The sequence below is a fragment of the Melospiza melodia genome, chromosome 2 (assembly GCF_035770615.1).
Source record: "Melospiza melodia melodia isolate bMelMel2 chromosome 2, bMelMel2.pri, whole genome shotgun sequence".
In the NCBI taxonomy this organism is placed as follows: domain Eukaryota; kingdom Metazoa; phylum Chordata; class Aves; order Passeriformes; family Passerellidae; genus Melospiza; species Melospiza melodia.
The window spans coordinates 125,782,667-125,805,229 of record NC_086195.1 but is presented as its reverse complement, the minus strand read 5'-3'; the positions used below and the strand labels follow the sequence as shown (position 1 = coordinate 125,805,229).

The following is a 22,563-nucleotide window of genomic DNA, read 5'->3' as shown; positions in this document are numbered from 1 at the left end:
AGGACAACGATGTAATTACATCACATAACCCTCGCTAACATGCTCTGTTCCTGCGGTCGTCATTGCTCGCAGAGGCTGCAGCGCCCCGAGGTGCTTTTTAGTTTTGGGCGCAAGGTTAAGAGCTGCAACCGCCCGAAGGAAAACTTTCGCTTGGATTACCACAAAATCCCTAATTTTAGCAACGATCGCTGCAAGCGAAACTTTGCTCGGCTAACGGCCGGACAGAGCGCGATGAGGAAGCGCTGGCAGCAGGATGTTGTGGCAACGAAACCGCACGGCCCTGCCCGGCCGGGTCCCGCTCCGCGCCGGCAGCGCGGCCGCGCCCGCGGGCACCGCGCGGCACCGCGGGGCGGGCGGGGAGTCGGAAGAAGGCGCGAAAATCCCGCGCATGCTCCATGCCCGGCTCCCTCCGCGCCTTGGAGCGGCGGGCGGGCGGGTTGGCTTGGCCGCTCCGCGTGTGCCCGTGCGAGGCGCGCCGCGCCCGTGACGTCAGCGCGCAGCGTCAGGGGGACGCACAAAAGTGTAAGTTTCAATTTTTTTTTTTTTTTTAATTTTATTAAAAAAAAAGAAAAAAAAAGAAGAGACGGAGGAAGAGTGGCGGGGTCGCGCGCGCAGGGTCCGTGTGAGGGTGGGGGGACAGCGCTGCGCTCGCTCTTCCCCCTCGTTTACCCGCATCGCCCCCATTCCCGCCGGCAGCCCCTCGGCGGCAGCGGCGCTGGGCAGGTGTGCGGGGCCACGGCGTGCGGGGGCGGCCGGCCGGGAGCCCCGCGGGCTGGCAGGCTGGCGGCCGGCGGGGGCAGAGGAGCGCTGGGAAGTGACAGCCCGCCGGGGGAGACCCTCTTGCCCCGCCGCCTTTTCTGCCTGCACCCCCTCCTCCGGAGCGCGGGGGGGGAAGGCGGTCCCTGCCGGTGCCCTCTCCTCCCTCCCCGCTTCCCTCCCCTGTTCCCGGGCTGCCGATGTCGGTGTCCCGCCGCCTCCCCCCGCCCCTGCCCCCTCCCGCCAGGCCCGCGCAGCCGCCGCACATGTGCAGTCGGGCGCCTCCGCAGCGGCAGCAGCAGAAGCGGCGGCAGCAGCGCGGCGGCGGCGGGCGGGGGGTGCTCCCGCTCCGCGCTCCGGGTCCCTGTCTCGGGGCGGCGGCGGGGGATGGAGCCGGCTCTCTCTGCCTTCGGCCGCTCAGGTGCGGGCAGCCCGCGCCCGAGGATGGGAGCACCGGGGCTTGCGTGGGACGGCGGCGGGGGCGCCGCCGGCGGCGGGTCGGGCGCGATGGGGATGGGGACGGCGCGGACCCGCACTCCGCCCGCCGCCCCTTCCCCCCGCGGCCGCTGGCGGTGCCGCCGGGCGCGTCCCCCCTTGCCCGCGCCCCCGCCGCCGCCGAGGCGATTAGCGCGGCCCCTCGCTGCCGGGGGGAGGCGGCGCGGGGCTCAGGGCTCTGCCTGGGCGGTGAGGCCCCGGTCGGGGGGCGCGGGCGGGCGCGGGGTGCCCGGGGCGCAGGGGCGGCCGCCGGTCTGTGGCGCCCGGTGCGGCCGCGGCCCGTCCGCCGGCGAGGAGGAGGAGGAGAAAAGCGGGGCTGGAAGGCCCCGGGGGGAGCTGCCCCTGGGGCCTACTTGTGCCTGCTGCTGGAAATGGGGGTGGGGAGGAGCAGGAGGCCGTGCTCGTGCCCGCGCTCGGTGCTGGAAGGGGCGCAGCTGGACAGGGACCGGCCTCGCGTGGGATCGGGCACGGGCGGGGGAAGGGCTCGCTCTGCCCGGGCACGGCTCTCCCCCGCCGTCGGGAAAGGAGTGCCCCCCACACGTGAGCGTGGGGCTCCAGGGACGAAAAGGTGATGATGGGAAACTTTTCCCTTTTTAAAAACGTGGGCTTTTTTCAAAAAGAAACCTAAATTGTACTTGGTAGTATTCAATAATTTCAATTGTAAAAACTTTCCCTCCTTTCATTTTTTATAGCTGGTGCTGTCTTTGCTTTCTGCTTTCCAGAAAATAGCATTGTCCCTGTGTCCTGCAGCCATCAAGATTTTAAGACGACTGGTTTTTAGTCTTTGGTAACATGGCAAAAGATGTAAGTATATTTGCAGCACATACAATGTGGGAGCATAAAATGTTTTTATTAACAAAAGCAAATGGGGTCATGCTTTATAATAGCTGGCATTAATGAATATGTGGAACTTTATCTACGCTGTGCATCAAGCCTAGGCTGTTTTCCTGTAGACAGCGTAAACCAGCTTCAGATCTGCTGCCATTTTTTCAGAGTGATTAATCTTGAGAATTCCCAATGCTAATAACAGTACTTGGGCCGTTGTCATTATGTGCTTTCATATTGAACACTGAAAGAACTTGGGTTTGGATTGAATTGGAAAAAACCCAGCACGTGTTGTTCAGATGGCAGGGCTGTCTTGACTACCATTGTCAACTGACGTGTCCTTTCTTGAGTTCAGGAAGGCATCAGGCATTTGAGGGAAGATGGTTCATTCTCCATATGCATTCATTGTTTATCTCTGTCTACCAAAAGATGCTCGTTAGTGTCTGTAAAAATCAGCTTTGGGAACTTTCACCATAGATTTCCATTGCTGCTGTCGTTAAGGTTGGCAGCTTCGATTCTGTGACCTGCCTCATGGAGCATGTTTGTTCTTCACCTCTTCCAGTACTCATTAAAAAAATTCCAGTTTATTCTGCCTTTAAGATGTCAGTCATTGTTCTTACCTAATGTAACGGGCTTTCATGTTTTCTTATTGAAAATAAGATAATATACTAGTCTGTATTCAAATTAGACCATATCTCCCCTTTCAAAAAAACCCAAAACCCCTAAAAAACAACAGCATGCAAGCTAAAGAAGAGTGACACAACTCACTGAGTTAGACAGCAGGTTGCAGCCTAAGGTGGAGTATTGCAGCCCTCAAATAGCAGGGATTTCCATGAAAGAGTGATTGGTTTAAAAAATAATCCTGTAGGGAATTCTAGCAGTTCAGCTGAAAAACATCTTAATGTGTGGAGAAGCAAGCAGACCTACGTAGTCACTGAAAGCTTGCCTGCAAGAGATAAGGGTGGCCAAGTACATGAGAGATAGCAGAGTTCAGGGAATGATAGGCCATATAAGCGGGAAGAAAACGAAAGTGGAGTGTGTTAGACTAGGAGATGAAATTGAAACAGTTCAAAGTAATTGAGATACCAAAGTGCATTTGTTTTAATATTAGCTTTTGGGAGAGAGATCACCTAAGTGAAGAGTTGCTAGCACCTGGAAATACAGATGAATGTCCTGCTAGATCTAAGTGAGAATGAGATGTTTAAGAACAAACCTTATTTTTGAAAGATCTAGCTTATTCTAGGAAAGAGAGTAATTAAGGAAGAAAGGAAGGAATAACCAACCTCATAGTAAACTTAAGAAATGAGAGAAGGTGCTACAGATCCAAAAAGAAATTGTTTTCGATATATTTATTAAAGAAGTAATCAACTGAATTTGGAAAAATGAAAATCTAGGTCAGGTTTTAGGCAAAATTTTAAGTGTACTTGAGCACTGGAGCAGGGTAGCTAGAAAGAGTATGAAATCTTAACTGAATATTGTCTAACCTGTTCTTAAAAACATCTACATATACTTCAAACCTGCCTCAGGGAAGAAATATGAACTGCTTACCTTTTTGCAGACTGTACCCACCATTACATGACACCTAAAATGTGTAGTGAGTGTTGGGAAGTTTTAAATTTCTAGGTCTGAATATGGGCCCTATGAATTGTGGTTTAATGCTATAACAGGGAGATGTTAATTGGTATAACACTTATTTTAATTTTCAGAAGGGAAGAGATATATTTCCATATTTTTGTTCAAAGTCCAAGTTCTTTTTCAAGCAGAATAATGGAATTCAGCATGATACAGACAGTATCACTAAATTATTGGGCACTGAGTCTCTGAAAACCCGTGTTGCTGTAAATTTAAACATTCTGATGTGAAAATATTGCTGTGATGAATGGCTTGTGGTTCTGCCATGTCACCCATCCAGTGCTCTAACTGTGAGATGAAGTGGTGAAGAAGATGGCATAGTTGATGATTGCTCCTGCCCCTTCCTTCCCTTTTTCTCAGCAGAGCTGAGGTGGCTAAACTGTGGGAAGGGCTGTGCTGCTACAGTCCTAAGTCTGGACTTCAGGTGGCATTTCCATGGCCAGGCATGTTCAGGGTGCTCCAGCCTGGATTGCAGCTGAGGTGTGCATCCCTTATAAAGTATTAAAGAATTGCAAAAGTAGTGATCAGATAAGCTAGCAAAATAATGTTTATGAACTATATGGTCCAGGTCTCTAAATTCTGGGAAGTATTACTTTAAAATGTATCTCTCTAATGCTTTGCAGAGCATACAATCAAGAGAAAATAAGAAGCAAAACATTGATTTTAATTTTTTTTTTCATTTATATTTTGGGGTTTTATGCAAAATACTTTGATTTCCTCAGCAGTAGTCAGGAAGCTATGAGGTGGGGGGAAAAGGATTCATTCATACATAGCACCTTAATTAAGAGCCTGCTGGTGGAGTTTAAGTGCATAATCATAATGTTGTAGCTGGATAACTTGAAAAGTGGTAATGTAAAAAGAAATACTGGCTTGTGAAGGTTAAAGTATCCATGGGTATATCAGTTTATGTTTTGGGTAGGGTATCTGAAGTGCAGTAAAGATAAAGGACAAAAAAAAGAAGTGTGATCTGGTAATAGCAATAAGCACAGCCATTTTTGAGTTTATGAGCACCAGTGCAGCTAAGAAGCAGTTCTAACAGAATTAGGCAGATGTGGTATTTCACATTCAATTCAGGACATCTTAGTTCCTAGAAAGGCTTTACTGTTTGTGCAATAAAAAAAAAAAAAAAAAAGAAAAAAAAAAGAAAAAAAAAAAGAAAAAATAGGTGTGGACAGGAGAACAGCAATTGCTGTATCTCAGGGACTTGGATATCTTGAGAGTGGGATCATTGCATTGCTTTTCAGAGTCTGGGTGACAAGTTGAGGTCAGTAGGTTTTGGTACAGTTTTACATCTACATTTGCACTGTGTGGGAAATTTCTTGGTCATTGCATATGGGCAGTCTCCAGAGACTCCATCTTAGGCAGAACTCCTCTTTCTGGTTAATCAGTGTTGCTCTGAGTTTGTCTCATCTCCTGTGAGCTCTTCCACTACTTACAAATGTGGCACCTTCCAGGCAGGAGCTGAAGGAGCCAAATGTGCAGCCAAGGTCCTCAGTCTGCTTGTTCTCCTTACTGGATTCATGGGGGTAATAGCTGGGGGGAAAGCAGTTCCCTGTGTGCAATGGTCACCTGTCCCCCCTTGGATGCCTAAAACTAGCCAGGATGCTGCACTGAATGAAGTAAAAGGAATTACTGTAGCAAGAAAGCAAATTTGACGCATTAATTTTTTTCCTGCTTCCACACTGCTTTCTGGCCACTTTTGTATTCAGCTATAATCAGTTATTTGCTGAGAATTATCTGTAAATTAAGATGTTAAATACTTTTTTTAGTAGTATTGGTTAATGTGCCTTCCACCATTAAAGGACCAGCTTCTGTAGAATGGCTGAAGATCCAACTTGTGGTGACCATGTTTCTCCCCTCAGTTACTTCTGACACTGCTGAACTGTTGGGGCCTCTCAAGGAGCCATAGGGAAAGACAAACTTGTGGATCTTTTCTCCAAGACTCAGTGTTACATAGGAGAAGAAAAGCAGGAATAGTGGAGTTTATTTTCTGCCAAATTTCTGTACTCTTAATACAACCACTTGCAGGAACTGGATCTGTCATTGAGGATAGTCTAATGCACGGTGTTATAGTGAAAATTGAGGAGAAACGGGCTAGACAAAAGGGATCAGTATGGTTCCTTCTGTTCCCCTATGAGTCATATAAATTAAATGTTCTTATCTAGTTGTGTCGTTTGTGATTGTTTCTGTCCACCATTAGTGGACAGACTGCTTCAAGCCATGTAAAAATAAATTGTGCACAGAGAACTTGAAGCTGAAAAAAAACATTGAAAAACTTTTGAAACCAACATACCACTGTTAGCCTTCAGAATTTCTCACAGACTAAAATACCTTTCTTGAGAATTGTTCTTGAGTTACTGTTTCATAGGTAACTGACAGTAGTGTTGGCTTTGGAACTGCTTGTTCTAAAATTAGATTTTTTAAATTTATTCTTAAAAATTATGTTCTACTGTCATCTTCTGCTTGAATTATTTTATGAGGGATTTTTCTCTTGATCCCTAGTTTGTATAAAAATTACTGTGTCTCTTTAGTTTTTATGGTACTTGCATGAATCTTACTGAGTAGTAGATATGGCAGATATATCCAGTTTTGCAAAGAAAGCCCTGTGAAGATGTGGAAATATGAGGACACACCATAAAAAGTGCAAAAAGTTCATTACCTGATCTGACATTACTGTTTAAGAGATGTACAGATGTGGGAATTAATGCTGGTGGTTTACTTCAGTTAACTATTCAGTATACATTCAGGTATGTAGCTTAAGCTAGTGAATTTATTTCACAGTATTACTAATATTTTGCTCAAAGACAATTTAGAAAAACCCACAGCAAGCTGGTTTCTTCACACAATTTTGCTAGTTAGGTTAATAGGGCTGCTGTTTTTGTGGAAAGTCACAATCTGTGCTTTTGTATTATTTTTTTTGCCAGAACACCACAGAAGTTGTACTTTTTAGTAACTTCCATGTGATGTTTCTACATCAATCTTGAGCAAGTCTAAAAAATTTGAGTTTGGGATGAAAACAAGAACCCAGTGGAAGTAGGAAAACCACTTTATTTTTGACCTTTTTTACATGATGCACTTTCAATCCCTAGAAAGTATTGAGAAGTCTTCAGAACATTTTTCAGACTTTTCTTAAAATACCAGCATGCATTTTTCCTTTTATGTTTATTTTTGGGTTATGTACTGGAAATTTCGTTGAGGCAGACTAGAGAAGTTAAGTCTTTGAGGAATCTCAAGTGGTCATGCACCTTCTTTGATATCATTTTAGTTCAGTAGCTTGATCTACTTCTGTTTGCCTTTAGTGAGTTCCAACATGTCCAGAAGTTTGCAAACTAGTGATCAAATAATATTACGAAATTAGGTCATCTAAAAAGGCATCTCTGTTTGGGATTTTGAACATTGCTAATTTTTTTTAATTTGCCTTTTCAAAGAAGGCAAAAGGAAAGTGATCTTTAAGCTCTCTTTTATACATTCCAGGCATGCAGTCAGAGCTGTTGTTTTCTTATGTTGCTTTGTATTATAAAATTAGGAAATAGCAGCTCAGAAGTTGCCTGTCACCTTGCCAATTTATTTATCTAAATGACGCATTTTCTTGTAGCCTGTAAGTGTTAAACTTTATTAATTGTATGTGCCAGTTAATGGTAGTGGCTTGATATAGGTATGTTGCAGTATTTTACTTAATAACTACACTATGATGGCAACAGGCTCAACAAAAATGCAGATTTTAGAAGTTAAGTTATGCTGGGAATCAGTTGTTTTAATGGTTGCATTTGACTGAGTGATTATCTATTAATGAAGATTTATTATGGCTAATTAGGAGTGGGAAGAGGAATGGATCAACCTTTGCTAAATGTTGTCTGTATTGAAACAGTTCTCAGGTAGGAGACAACTTGATTTTAAGGATGGACAGTGGTCCGTGTTCCCCAGAAATGCTTCTGGCTTGTGTTACATTACATTTGCTGAGGGTTCCAGTATTGCATTATTGGTTACACAGACTTGGTTGAAAGTTGCACCGTGAGCCACTCCAGCCTTGTGATACACTGATAAGGAGGCTGGTGAGGCAAATGGCTCTGGAAGGGTCCTGTGCAATGTTATTTGTTGATTTTGACTGTGGTTCAGGTGCTGATGAAGAAGCTGCTCTGAAGTCTTGGTTTGGCTGCTCTTTTGGTCAAACCTAGAGTGGTTGCAGGATGTACTTGTGGAAGTGGCTGCTGCTGGTACCTCCACATGTGGTCATTTAGTCCAGGAGGATACTAATGATGATTTTATTTTCTTATTAATTTATGTGGTAAAAGTGGAAAAGCAGTGCTTTGATGTCATACTCACTGCTAGGAGTCTCACATTCAATTCTGCTTCATTCTTACAGCTTCATGGTTAGTGCTGGGGATATCAGCTTTAAATTTTGCAAGGGTTGTTCACTTGAGCAATTGAATAACTGTGAGAAGCAACACCAACACCATGGAGTGACTTTTCACTCTTGAGGTGTTTTTGAACTGTTGGCTGCCTGGAAAGGACCACCATTTGACTGGTCTTCTAAGTGAGTTCTTAATTTAATTTTTGCTGCATTTTGGACGTGTTGCTCTTGTCAGGAAGAAAAGCCAAGAAGCTAATGGTTTTGACATATTCTGCAATAAAGGAGACCTTGGGTGTCATTTTGTGTACTGCTCAGTGTCCAGCTCACTTGCAGTATCAGCAGAGCCTGTATCGACAATGTTTGACTGAACTTCTCGCCTGTATTTAGCTTTTTGCCCTCACAATTGTGTGGTATCCAGACCTTTGTTTTAGTGCTTTGGCTGTGCCTTGATAGTTAAGGTAAAATTCAAAAATACTCTTTGGAAAGCTCATTTCTGTGGTGCAGCTCATTGCTGAGTGGTTGGCAGACACATTAATCTTGAAGATACTGCCATGATCTGAGGAAGTGATGTGATTATCTCTGTTCCAGAAAAAGGCTAGTAAAACACAGTAAAACAACACATCTGAGAATTTTGAACAATCAAACTCCTGTAGCCCAACTTCAAATGTTTTTATGCAATTTATACAGTAAAGAATAGTTCTCACTGGCTTCATTTTCAAATGAAATCCAAATGTTTTAAATTTAAGAACTTTTTACCCTTTTCTACAATATTCCTATACTTAATATCTTGATTGCCCTTTAATTTTTGCAAAAAAAAAAAAATGAAATGGATGTCTCATAATAATCTTTTGTAGTTGCATAATATTTCATTCCTAGAGCACGTTTGCTGTGGTCCCTGCATGAGATGAGAAACCAATGGGGAAAGTTGTTCATTATCATCTTCTTATAAATGACATTTGCATATGGATAGGGATGAAAGAAGAATAAAGGTTGTTTAAGCAGTCTTAAAATAAGGTTGTTTATTTCTGATTATAAGCTTTATTCCAGTTCCACTTTGTAACTTTGCTTATTTTCTGTTGCTTCCTGATATTGAAATAATGCAAACAAAAAAAGGAACCCTGCATTGTCAGTAAAGTAGCCCATGGTAAAATGGCATGTCATGGAGCCTTTGGACATGTTGCCTTTAAAGTGACTGGGGGATCATCATGGATGGAGTTAGTTGCAGTTTTGCACAAGATGGGTGTTTGTTTGCATTGGCTTTGCAAATGCCTGTAGACAGCAGAGGCTTCATCCTGGTCATGGGATTGTGGAACTGTTATGGTTGGAAAAGACCTCCAAGATCAAGAAGTCCAACCATCAACCCAACAGCACCAAATGCCCTGACAGGCTCTGGGTGGAAATGCTTTTCTTTCACAATTCCTCCATTTTCTGATTCTGCTGTCTTTACTTCTTTCCTAATTTATTTAGAACTTCTCTGTCCGAGTTCCAGCTTATTTCCCCTTTCAGCTGTAGTTTAGGTTGTGTTCATTTTCCCACTTCCCATGTTCTTCCCTGCCTCTCACAGGATTTGATCTCATTGTTCCATGAAAGCTCTCTTAGGTTCTCATCAGTTGTTTTGCCTGTACTTTTTCAGTGACTCACAGTTTCTCTACCTCAACTCCTAATTCTGCCATCTTCCATCTGATTTTCTAGCTCATTTTCTGTGTCTTTCCAGCCAGTCCCAAAATTGTCTCATTTTCAGACTGTCCCATTCTTACTCCCATTCTTTAACCATTTGTGTATCTTTGGCGCCTGGATCTCTTTGTCAATCCCAGTCCTGTGCCTCCATGCTCTATGGGTTTGATCTGCTGTTAACAGCTGAAAATTTCTGTCTTGAGAATCAGCCTTATAGCACATACCTCTATTTTCATGTATCTCTACCCTTTTTGCTCTTCTTTCAGCCCTTTTTCAGGTAGTGTTCTTAAAATGGGCTCATTACTTAGGAGCAAGGTAGAAGGGGTATTTCTGTGGCACAAAAGCACCCTTCTCTCCCCCCCATACTTATTTGAAGTAGTGTGGGGCAGTGTGCCTCTTGGGTTAAATCTGATACACACAGCACATGTACTCATTCAGTCTTGTTTTTGTCAGATAAACTTCTTGCTTTTATAGGTTCTTTGTCCTTTAGTCCAAATTCACCTTGCATATTTTCCTGTTTAGTTTAAAGGTTCAGTGAATAATTTGATGCCACTTTTTATTAACAAATTGAATTGCAAGGCTGGAAAACTGTGGAAGAAATTATATTTTTGTTGTAAGGATGTTGATTTTCTAGTGCATAACTTCAGAGACTGCAAACAGTAGCTTGTTAGTAAGATACTAAATTATTCTCTTGTAATCTTTAGGGATTTTTTAATGACTGAAAATCTCTACATCTTCAGAAAATTTTGTTTCAGTTTAACTTCAGTCCCAACAAAAAGATACTTCCCAGTTTACTGGTTTTCAGGCTGAGGGCACTTGTAGTGCTTTCCAGTTTTCACTTGTAAACAAAACAGAAATAGACTTCCCAGTCCTTAGGACTGCAGATGATCTCATAGCAGGCTGAAGCTAACTTTAGTTGATTTTTTTATATGTTTAGCCCTTCAGTTAATTTCTTTTTCCTGGGAGCTCTGAACAATGAGCTGAGAGCAAACCTTGGTGATGGTTGGGATCTCCAACCCACCACGGCTTCTGCAGTTCAAATTACCAGATCTACTGATTTGTCAGCGGGCTTCACCCTCCTTTCTGGTGCTCCGTGGGAAGATACTAAGTTATTACAGCTTCGATGCTGTGTTGGATGTCAAGAGCAATTTTTTAAAATCATTGTTGGTTTTGTTGCAGTGTGTGAAGGATGAAGGCTGTATCTGTTGCCTGTTTAGGGTTTCAGGGGTTTCTTTTTGTAGCTGTAGAGAAGTAGACATAGCCAACATGTGTCTTCAAAGAGAAAAACTTTGCTGAATTGTGAAGCTGAATACATTAAATAAGCTTCCAAAATCAGATGTAAAGAGCATTATTATTTCAAGCAGCCCCAGGATCACCATCGAAGGATGTAATGCATTTTGAGATTGAGGATCATGAGAAGATAAGAAGAAACTGTGGAATACAAAAAATACATAGGAAAATAGTAAAAATCCAAATATCTTGTTACAAGTAGCTTGATAAGGCCTAAAAACTAAGTGTATTTTCTCATCAGAAAATAGAATTTCCTTGATGTCTAAACTCTTCCTGACAGAAGTTACCTTTCCATTGGGGAAAATCCAATACTTTTTCCTGGGTGGGTGTTTTTCGGGGGGGAGGGTGTTGGTTTTGGTGGCGTTTTGGGTTTTTCTTTTTTTTTTTTGGTTCATTGTGAATCTGCAGCTATAATATATGCAATGTGAGCCATAGTCATGTTTTCCTCTATTTTCTTTATTTTGGGCACTCTGCTACAGGGGTCCCAGGGGAGTAATCCTGGTGCTTCCTCCAAAATAACCTGGCTTGAAAAACAGGGAGAATGTCCTCAAAATGCATGCAGAGAGATGTTTTGTCTAGTGTTTCCATTTCAGAACAGAGACCCCAGAATTCTGTATGGGAAGGAAGTTTTGCTTTTCAGTTTTCTTTGACCAAAACTTGTCCCTTCAACCAGGGATAAGTTTTGCTCACCTTAGAATTAAAAGTGTATTCAGAAGTGTGAAGAGCATACTGGGGCTGGAATAACAGAATTTTCACTAGAAATGAGTTTTCCCTATGAGTAATAGCAGCTGGGGGCTCTGTTTTGCTGTGGGATTCATGGTTTTCTTTCCCAATAGCTTTCTGGGGTCTTTCTGGGTGTATGCTTACAAAGGGGTTGAATATGTGCCATTTTAACTGCTAGAGGTGAACCTTTACTAAGACAGTGGAAGAAAGGTGGTGGAACTGTAACCTCTGTATTGCTCATTAGTATTGCAGTCCCTGAGGAGATCCTGCTTGTTATCCAGTGATTGCTTTTCTCTAAATTTTACCAAATTGTTTTCTTTTATTGATTAAGTGTGGTGTTTTTCTCTGAATGTTCTCTAGTTTTTCAGTGACTTTTGTACTTTCAGTCTCACAAAAGCATGGTACAGGACATGTATCATTAACCTGAACCTTTTTAATGCTAGATTAAATTACGTTTTTTGGAGTTACATATTGTTTTGGGTAATATTTTTTCACTGTATGTTTTAATTATGAAGAAGACTTGAAGATTATGAGATTATTTGATACTATGATGTTGGTTCATTTACTTCAAATGAATCAAAAAGATTCTACTGGAGACATTCTAATTTGAAATAAATAGAAAATGGAAGGAACCAACAAGTAGTTGATTACTGAATTGCCTAATATTTCAATTACTGAAATAGTGATTTGCATTAATACTTGAATTTGCTGTATATCACAGCTTAAATATTTGGTTTTGGAATATCACTGTAACTGACATGCACTTGGTGCAGGTTTGCCTTTGCATATTAAACCAATGAATGGATTTAATAATTGAAAATTATTAAATTCATATGCTTAAAAGAAAGACATTACAGATTAAAATAGCCATTTTCTTGGTGGTTTTCTGATCAAAACCACAATATATGAAATGCTTTTCCAGTCTCATTTATAATCATTATTTATTCTCATGGAAACAAGAATTTGCAGGTGTCCTGAGTACAAACCTCTTTCTGCTGTGGAATACAAACTTAAGTACTGCATTGCAAGAAATATGACAATGAGACTGCACTTTCTGTGTGGTTAAAACTTCTGGTTTGAAATTTAGATAGAATGGGAGCATAAGGTAACACTTAGCCAGAAAATTTCCTTCATGTTTTCCCATGGAGTTCCAGTGTTCTGGAATGTCATGCTGCCATGTTAGCCCTAATAACATCTCTGTACACAATTTTGGTCTCATATCTTTTACTTTGGAGGTGTCTGATGTAGTCTGTTGCCTTTCTGAATTATGTGGTTGAGTGTGATAAAGAGTGAGGCTTATAAAGAGTTCTGGTGCCTGGGAACAGGGAGGTAAAACTGTCCTCTGTTCAAGTGGGTCTTAGAAATCCCTGCTGTGGGCAAGGAGGACGGGCAGTGTTCTGAAGAAACTGAGAAGTTGTGGCAGCCTCTCTAAAACGATGTTACTGTGTTACTTTTTAGGAGGGGGGAATGGAGGACAGAACTGCCACAGGCTTTTCATTCCATCCATCCCTTCTGCTCTCTGCCCACTTACGGTTTCTCTGTGCGTCCAGGTCCTCATTGCTGCCATGCAATTACAGGCCACTGCTCTTTATGCCTTTATTCCAGCTCGTCTCCTGTGCTCCATCATCTTCTCTCCCCATTCACTGAGGAGAGAAAGTTTCCTGTTTCCTAAAGTTCTGTGTCTTTGGTGGGAAATCCTTGGTCTGAGATACCTGGATAACAGTGGCTCCACAGCATCACCTAGTGGCTTCCTTGTTTTCCCAAACTTCTGGCAGATCTCAAGTCGGGCTCTTCAGGTAGACTTGTTTGTAATGGAGAAGGTTTTGCTGCTTTGGCTGACAGCAAAGCCCTTGATCCTTGCTCAGGGATGTCAGGAAGCCTGTGTGTACCTGCTGTGCACAAAATGCAGCTCAGGACTTTTCAGCCTCTGGACTCCATATGCTACACTGTGGTTTAGTACAGGTATTGACTTTCTTGCTGTTGTTTCTAAATGGAAACAGTGTGTCCTGTGTTCATTAAGTTTTTTTTCAGAACTGTTCTGTCTGCAGGTACAAAGAAATTACTGCATCCTGTTCTCTATTCAATTAATAGTATTTTGAAAGTAATCCCTACTGTGAGACTTCTCAAAGGATGGTGATGGCTTTGTAAGCCTTATGTCACCCTATAGCTTTTTTAATTTTAGAGGTTTGTATTCTGGTCTTTAAAAAAATAATAATTGAAAGGCTCAATATAGTTCTTATTAATGATATTTTTCCTGATTAGAATGGCCCAGGCACTCTCCACTGCCTGTGCTGTTTTTGCTGTAATGTTTTTACCTTGTGTATTAGGTGAGTAGTATCTACAGAGAGAAAGGAGTAGTTGCAGTTGTCTGTTAAAACAGTGCATACACACTGTAAGAGCTTAGGACACAAATAGCAAATAGTTGGTGAACACTTATTTTCTGCTTGCTCTAAAGAATGTGGCATTTATAAAATCAAGACCCTAAAATTTGACAAGTACTATACTCCAAACATGGTGGAGGTTTGTGACAAAATGAGAGTGGTAGAGGCCACTGGTAAGATACCTTTCATCTTTACCAATAAAAGGCTATCTGTGTTTGAAAAATTAATAAAAGTTGTTTCTTTAACAGGCTGGACTAATTGAAGCCAATGGAGAGCTTAAGGTGTTTATAGACCAAAACCTAAGTCCTGGAAAAGGTAAGAACACAATTTCTTAGTAAGATTCTCCATTTCTTGATTTTTAGTTGTCATACATTTTACTGGCATTAAGCTGCTTTCTTAGCATAGCTTTTGTAAAGTTTTTCTTAAGTCATAGAATCACTAAGCAAACTGTAGTTTTGCTTGTGGTTTATAATTGTCTTAAAACTACAGGTGCATTTCAGTGGTGGTTTGTCCTACATGTGATCTCCTTAGTGTAGCTTGTGTTGGAGTATAAAGACCAGGATGTTCTGAAGCATCTTTGGGGCACTGTGTGCTAGCAAATGAAAAAAAAATGCAGGGGGGTAGAAGTTTAAAATGGGTTATGACAGTTTTTATGATAGTGCATCCACTCTCCTGCAAGCTTATCTCAGAATATATTGTGAACAGAACTGTTTTGGTCTTGCAGATAATGCCTGTGCATGTATGATAATGTAATGCCATTAAGCAATTGAATAAAACACAAGATACAAATTAGAACTTGAATTTGATATGTGAGCTAAAGAACTGAGAGTACCTAAGCTTAGGAGGTGCACTGTCCCAGTTAGCATGGCTGGGGGGAAAAGCAGAAGGGACACTGAGTTCCAGGCCCCTGCAGCTCTGGACAGCTGTGTCATGTAACCCCTCCTGTAAACTGATCATGCTGCCTTTGAAGACTGCATTTCATGTTTTCTTACAGGAGGGCTGCTGCCAAAGTGAGACTGTAGAATTCTTATCTAATTCCAGTAAAGTATTTTCTTGACCATTTATGCATTCTGCTGGTGACAATTGTTTATCAGGTTAATGATTTTCTTCAGCATGTTTGCCTATTCTTTGTAAATAACAACTGAGTATCTTAACAGTCTTTACTAGTTTGACAGCCATCTAGCCACTGTTTCCCAGATTGCTCATCAGATGTGTTCTTTGTCCCCTCTGTTTTCCTTATTGTATCATTTGGGCCTGTTTGATTGCTTTCATCAACTTTCTTGAATGCAAGTGACTAAAACAATATGTGTGACTCTCAAGTGAAGTATCAGTCATTTTTGTATGGAGAGATCAGTAATTTTTCTGTGCAACATCATGTTTGGTTCATAGGCACCTCACAATATATTTTGGTGAAATGGCCATTTTCCTTTGTTGTTGCTTCCAAATAATAACAATTTGCTTTATTCTTGTGTGTGACAGATGATGTCCTTTGATAGGCTGTATGAAGTAAGGTGAAATTTATATTAGCACAGTCATTTGCTTACTGTCTGTAAACATTACTGTTGACTAATCTACTGGCTTTAAGCATTGTTGGAATACTCCAGTACTCCCAGATTAACCTGTAGTCCAATTCAGGTGAACCCCTTTAGTATTACTGCTCTAGTATTTTGTATACCATTCCAGGAAACCATTTAGCTTCTGTCACCACCACTAGGTACAGCAGGTATTTTATTGGCATCTTCCTAGACTCTGTCTTGGACATTTCCTTTTCTAACATATACATTGCTTTACAGAAGGGGGATGTCCCACTAATCTGTCCTGTTCTGCATTTGGTGGAGGGGGCACTAAGAGTCGAGTAAGACAGGCATTAACTGGCAGAGGTGTATTTCTGTAAACACAGTCACACCCCCCTGAGCTAGACAAGTGTGCAAGTAGGTACCTGATCCTTAGCAGCTGTTCTGTATGGCCTAACCCTGTGGGCAGTAACAGTGATTTTTTGCAGGGCACATACTTTAGGAGGGTACATTTTACACCCACAGAGGTGTCTAGACCCTGTTGCAGTCAGTGGAGATCTAGTCATAACAGTGCAGTCTAGACAGCAAGAACTGGAAATATGACTCTTCCATTATTATATAGATCTTCAAGTACAACTGCTCAAATTGGAGGGCATTTTATTGCTTATAGATTTTTGTAAATAAATTCACGTTATTAAATAGTTTATTATAGCCCTGCACTTCATCCAGTTTGAGAGTCATGCTCTCTACTCTCAATGTATAACACAGCAAACTGAACTGTCCTCAGCCCATTTCTGCAGCTCATTGCTTTTAGGGGAGTTCTGTGAAGTTAATAGACAGTTACTAATTCTTAATATTGAGAAGAAACAGCTATTTCTCTTAGCTTCATCAGTTTGTGGGTCTTGTCTCTAGCTTGTCTGTGTTTCATGTGCAGGCTCTGTAGTTTTAATTCGAGCTTAAACTTGCAATTGTCACTAAAGTACTCAGATATGTATCAGGATTTATTCACTAAAGTAGTGCTTTTTTCCTTTGCCACCTTTTTATAATTTTTAGGGGGTTTTGTGCAGTCTTTAAATGTTGATGTTGACAACTACACACAAAAGTACATCTCTCTCTCTAAAAGTAGCTGTCTGCAGTGCATGCCATTATATCAGCAAAGTGCTGTCCTCTGCTATTTCTTAAAATCTGTGCAAAATTTCTCTTAATTTCATGATGGAGAGGATTCAGTCTAGAACAAGCATGAAGTAAGCTTTCCATAGGGTAGCAGAAGTGTATCTGGTGTACTTTTTAGGGGGAGTTGAAGGTGGTTAGGGAAAAACCTTTACGTTCTTATCTGGTGGTCAACATTAAAAGGCATTTTTGATATTTTTGTTTGTTTGTTTGGGTTTTTGTTTTGTTTTTTTCTTCATCTTCCCCTTTGGATTTGTATTTCTTTTAAGGAAAGAAATTTTGTATTTTTCTTTATATTTCTTTTCTGGAAGTTGCAAGTCAATCACAAGAAGAGATTGAGAGTACATTGCATGATTGATATTGGTTGTGGGGTTGAATCTCCCTGCTGTGTCAGATGAGGGGTTTGTTTAGCCCAATCTGCTGCCCTTGACAACAGTATTGGGGCAGGCTCTTGAGGGAAAATGCAGGAGCCTGGCTACTTTTTGAAGTTCATGCTTCTTATTGCTCCTACAGCTCTCAAAGTCATTGGATTAGTAATACCAGAGGGTGCATTCCATCATAGTTTTGGAAAAGTCCAACTTTGAAACTCAGTGGATTGAGAAGAAAATCCAACAAGCCATCTTTTACTTGCTTCAGTTCCTACTTGTTGCCAGCCAGATGTGAAAGGAGGAGGAGTTCAGCTGTCAGAGGAATAAAGGTTTTAGGGGGATGGTAGAGGACAAAAAATTACTTGTGTGCTGGGTCATAAGGACGTGCTTGCAAAAACAGGGTTAAAGAGAAAGAGCAGAATATTGTTGGTGAAACAGTTCTATAACATTGTGGTCAGCAGTCTATAAGGTACGTGACTAAGTGGTATGTGACTATTAAGGTATATGACTCAAGTAGGAGAGATAAGCAAAGATTGGCTCTTCTGGTCAAAACCAGTTATGATGCAAAAGTTCTCACAGCCTGAGCAGATTTGTTGCAATGCTTTCAAAATGGGCTGTGAATGAGCTTCTGTGAATTTTTAATCTGTACTGGCAGAAGTATGGTAACTGGATAAGTTCTTTTCAGACTTGAGTTTTGGTGGTAGGGTTATGTTGCTGGTGTTTCTTAGATGAGTAATAAAGAGGGAACATCACCATCTTGCTGAACAGTTATGCTGAACAACCTCTTGCTCAGAAAGTCCTAAAGATTTGGAATCAGATAGAGAGGGTATGTTACAGAATAATCTCTGTATGCAAGTCTTATCCATACACTCATTCCTGACTGTTCATTGATGTCTACTGACAGAAACAGGGTACCAGTGTAGAAAACCTTTTTGCTTTAGCAAACGGGGACCTGCTTCCAGTATCTCATGGAGAGACTGATCTCAGAAAGACTGCTCTCAGCCATGAACTCCAGATTAGGATTTGTGTTTTAAAGCAGAGACAGACTGTTATTTAAGAGGAGAAAACAGTATGTAAAAAGCCCCAAACAGAAACACAACAAGCCCCAAAACCCCAAACAACGACCCCACGAAGGTTTGTTAATAATGAGTAATGCATGCAGTTTTAAATAAATTAGTCATGCACATAAAATACCTTTGGGAAAATGCTCTAAAAATGTATTGCTTCAAAACCATCTCTAGTGTGAAGTAAGAGGTATCAGCCTGTTTGTGGTAGAAATGAGATGGCAGCTTGTGTTTCCTCCAGTGCTTGTGCAAACTCCAGAAAAAGTTGCCTGTAAATTTGCCTGTGTTTTCTAATACCCCTGTGCATTTCTATTACTGGAGTGTAACACTCCATATAGCCCTGAAAAAACACTATTGCTGTGAAAGGTTTGTTTTCCTTGGTAACCAGGAAGGTAGTTTCCAACTGGCTAATTAATTTTGAGAGTTAGCAAATACATATGGTTTGGAAGGATAGAAAGAATTTTTAATAGGGGCTGAACTAGTAAAACTTCCTTATGAGTTTGTGTTTTCTATTGGTTAATTGGCAATGAATTTTAGACACTGAGAAATTAAAGCTCTTAGTTTAAAAGTTACTCAGTAAGAAAAGTTGGATTTTCTCTTATGCCAGTAGGTGGCATTATTGGTATGTAACCAGAAAATGCTTGTAAGGTATGTCTCTAGCTCCTTTCACTGCTTACACTTTAAAAAAAGGGTTCACAGTTTATAGCCTAATTATATGTACATTTCAGATTTGAAAACGTCAAAGTCAAACATGTAACATTTTAAGGTGTGTTTAGACTCGTATTTCAACACTGCCTAACTATAAGATTGTTTTGTTCTTTTTATTTCTATGACAAGAAACTTGCAGAGTAATGTTCTTGTTACTTTTACTTGAAAATTCATACTCCTTGATTTTTAACAGTGACTGCAATTGTTCCTTTGGAATAGAACAAGAGATCAATTTCAGAACACCATGAATTATGCTTCAGCAAACAGATGCTTGAAATTGGTTATAAAATCTATATTACTGCAGCTGAGGTAAATCCAATTAATACTGTCTAAAGTCAAGCTAAGGAAATAAAACTATTTCTGGAAGTAGAAATGGAATTTTGGAAAGTCTAAAAGTAGACCCCAGTTTATTTCAACACAGACTTGAAAAAACTGGTTTGTAATAGCTGAATTATTACTAGTCATATGTAAAGATGGTAAGAATCATGTAGGAGTCTGAGTTGTGAGTGAATACTACACACTGGGAAACATGGATTTCAGTACAAAAGTTCAGAATTGCTGTATAACATGATGGTATGGCTTGTTCAGTAAGTAGAGGTGCTTTTACTTGGCTTGGCACACAACTGGAGACAATAATTTGTGTACTGTCGCACAGAGACCCTTAAAAAGAATTCTGTATTTTCTGAAAATTAGCATATAACTAACTAATAAGATAACATGAAATATTTATGGTGTTCCTGACAGAGATGTTAGCAACTGCAGTGTCACAGGAGTGACATGTGGGGAATCAGCTCTCAGGATATTGTCATGTCTATTGTATGACAGAACTTAGTTTGTTAGAGACTGCATTACAAGGGAACTGAGTTGCTTTTCTGTTGACTGCTCTCTTTTTCTCAAGTAAAGAAAACATAAAGGTAAATTACGTAAGAAAATGGTAGAGTATCTAGAATGAGTGGGATTTCTGCTCCTGAGGCAAGGAGTACTTCAGCCCATCCTCTCTATGCTGAACACCAAATTCAAAGTCACTACTGTTTCAAGAACTGGAGCAGTCAGCTTTTTAGGAGATCCACCTCACTGTCTGCAGAGGGCACTCATTTCTTTGATATTGTGTCTTTTTTCTGTGTCATCTTAAGATTTTTAAAATGTTCTTAATTAACTGCATCACCTGTCCTTTAAACTGTCAAATTCTGCAAAGGACTTCTTCTTTTTGGTAAAACTCTTTGGTTTGTTTTTATATGCCAGGGAAGGTTGAGTTAACCAGTAACCAAAGAGAGCACTTCCTTGTTTGTAGACAGATAATAACAGGTTTGTTAGAGTGCTGCTTCTTTCCATCTGCAATTTTTTTATGCCATTACTCCATGATTCCACCTGCATCATTATCTTGTATTTGGAGGTATTCTGGAACATCATACTGATGAAGTTCTACTTCCCTTTAAGTTTAATGCTTGCTTATAAGTTACTAAAAGTAGTTTTCCAAACATTTGTGACACTGAGAATATAAGTAGTAGTAGTAGTTATATCCTTCTGTATACATTGTTTTTTTTCTGCTCTAAATGGCATTTTTCTGTGGTTCTCAAACTCCTCAAGGGGAAAAAAAAGATGTGTCAGTACTAGCAGTATTAATAATTTGTTTTGAAAAGGAAGAAGAGTTGATGCCATTAAAATTGTTCACAAACTTGTGGTTTTAGTTTTTACATGCTGTTATGTACACTGTATGTTGTCTACAAAATACAGGATTATAGGGATTGCAGTGATTCCTGAGTAACAGTAATTAATGAATTAGTAGCAAGATTTGTTTGAGAAACTGAGCTGTCAGTCACTTGCAAATCTAAGTTGACAAAATTACTTCTGCTTGTATTTAACAAACAAAAACCTCCCACATATTATGAGCCTTTGAAAATGCAGATGAATATGACTAAAATGTTTGCATGTGAGGCAAATGAGAAAATAGAATGCACTTGGACAGAGACATTGAAAATATCCTCTTAAAAGTGTTGTTGTCTGTATAATTGAGCAGTTAGACTCATGATAGCTTTTATAAGTTGACTTTGCTTTGAACAGTGGTGCTTGTGTTACTATTCTTTCACTTACATTTATGTTTCCTTGCCTGTCAGTTTGTGCTGTACAGAAAGATGAACCTTGTAGTTTCTGATTAGAGCCAGGTTGGCTTAATAGCACAAATTAACTCTGGCACAGCACTACAGGAAATGTTAGTATAATTTAAAAATTCAAAGAAACATAATGTGCGTTCTTTCCTTCCCATGGATGTTTTAGTTGCAAGGTAGCTATTTCTGTTCAGAAAACAAAATTATTAGTAACAGGAGGCTGGCAGCCATCTCTTAAACCTTACCTTCAAAGCAGGATCAGCTTTGATGCACAGAGCCTTCAGTTCTTGAATTTTGCTGTGTATTACCAAGGAATCTCCTATGCAGCCTGTTGCTGTGCACTGCCTTTGGCAATTTCCCTGGCTGTCACAAGTAACAACTTGTGATTGTTCCCTCTTTTCCTTTTGTTGTGTCCTCTGTCATCTTTATACTTCCCTTTAACAGTTGAAGGCAGTGATTTCTGCATATAACACCCCTTGCTCCACTTAAACCTCTTCCAGAGGCTGAATGCACCAGGCTCCCTGAGCTTCTCCCTGTGCAGGACATATTCCAACACCCAAGGCACACTGGTGTTTTCCTGCTGCACTCTCTCCTGTTTGCCAGTGCCTCTCTTGCACCTTGGGCCCTAAAACTGAGCAGTCATCCAGGGACAGTGTAAGGAGTGCTGAAAGAAAAGGAATAGTCACTTACTGTTATATACTTCCAAATGCAGCCCAGGATGTGTTTAAGTCTTTGTTAGCATAGGGGAGCACCCAGAGCTTATGGCCTGCCCAGGCCCCTGATGCTTTCCTGAGCATCTGCTCCTAACCACTGACCCCAGCCTCTGCTCTTGTCTTGGCTGACACTGGCACAACATTTTTGTCTTTGTTGATTGTGTAAAATTTTTTAATGAACAACATGATAGCATAAAGAATTATCTTATTTTAAAACATACCAGAATAATTCTCTTGAGTGAATGTGAAGATTAGAGGATCTTATGGGAGTATTGTTCTTTATGAAGTTGTCCTACTGAAGTAATATTTGGAAGCTGTTGTAGAAAAATACTCATAATGTGAATGGGTAGCACTCATTATAGAAAATTGTCTATCTTGTCTGTCTGCAAGGAGCTAGCAATGGTGCTTCTATCCTTGTAACTCAGTATGTGTATAATTGATATAGTACCAGAAGGAAAGAGAGCAGCATAGCCTGCACTGATTTGGGAATGGCTCAGCTAATGGCAGATGAGTAAGTCATCTTCTGTGGCAGCCCAGAGCATCTAACAGAGAAGCAATATATGTGTGGACATATGTGAGAGTGGCCTTCAACAGGGCTTTTCTAGAGGGAGGGGAAAAGGCAGGGTCTGCAGTTACTTCTTTTCAAAGTCATGCTTTGAAAGAGTCAACAACCATGTGGATAAGGATTATCTAATCAGGATTATGTCCTTGAATTTCTTAAAAATAATAAAAAAAATTGATTATCAGGGTCCTTAATCAGCCTGTTAAGCTAAGGTGTGATAGAATGGGATGGT

The 22,563-nt window shown here is 40.8% G+C and overlaps 1 protein-coding gene across 5 annotated transcripts in view; it reads left to right on the top strand.

Moving 5' to 3' along the window:
* The first annotated feature begins 483 nt into the window (after positions 1 to 483).
* The window catches only part of TFDP1 (transcription factor Dp-1), a 36,795-nt gene continuing 14,715 nt past the window's right edge, over positions 484 to 22,563 (top strand). For 2 of the 5 annotated variants that reach the window (XM_063149898.1, XM_063149894.1), the window contains exons 1-3: positions 1,071 to 1,177; positions 1,974 to 2,055; positions 14,376 to 14,442. In XM_063149898.1, the coding sequence (XP_063005968.1) occupies positions 2,044 to 2,055; positions 14,376 to 14,442 (79 nt within the window). In that variant the 5' untranslated portion in view covers positions 1,071 to 1,177; positions 1,974 to 2,043. Of the gene's footprint in view, positions 523 to 1,070; positions 1,178 to 1,757; positions 1,820 to 1,943; positions 2,056 to 14,375; positions 14,443 to 22,563 lie in introns of those variants that run through there. The other 3 variants (XM_063149895.1, XM_063149896.1, XM_063149897.1) reach the window with 3 other exon arrangements.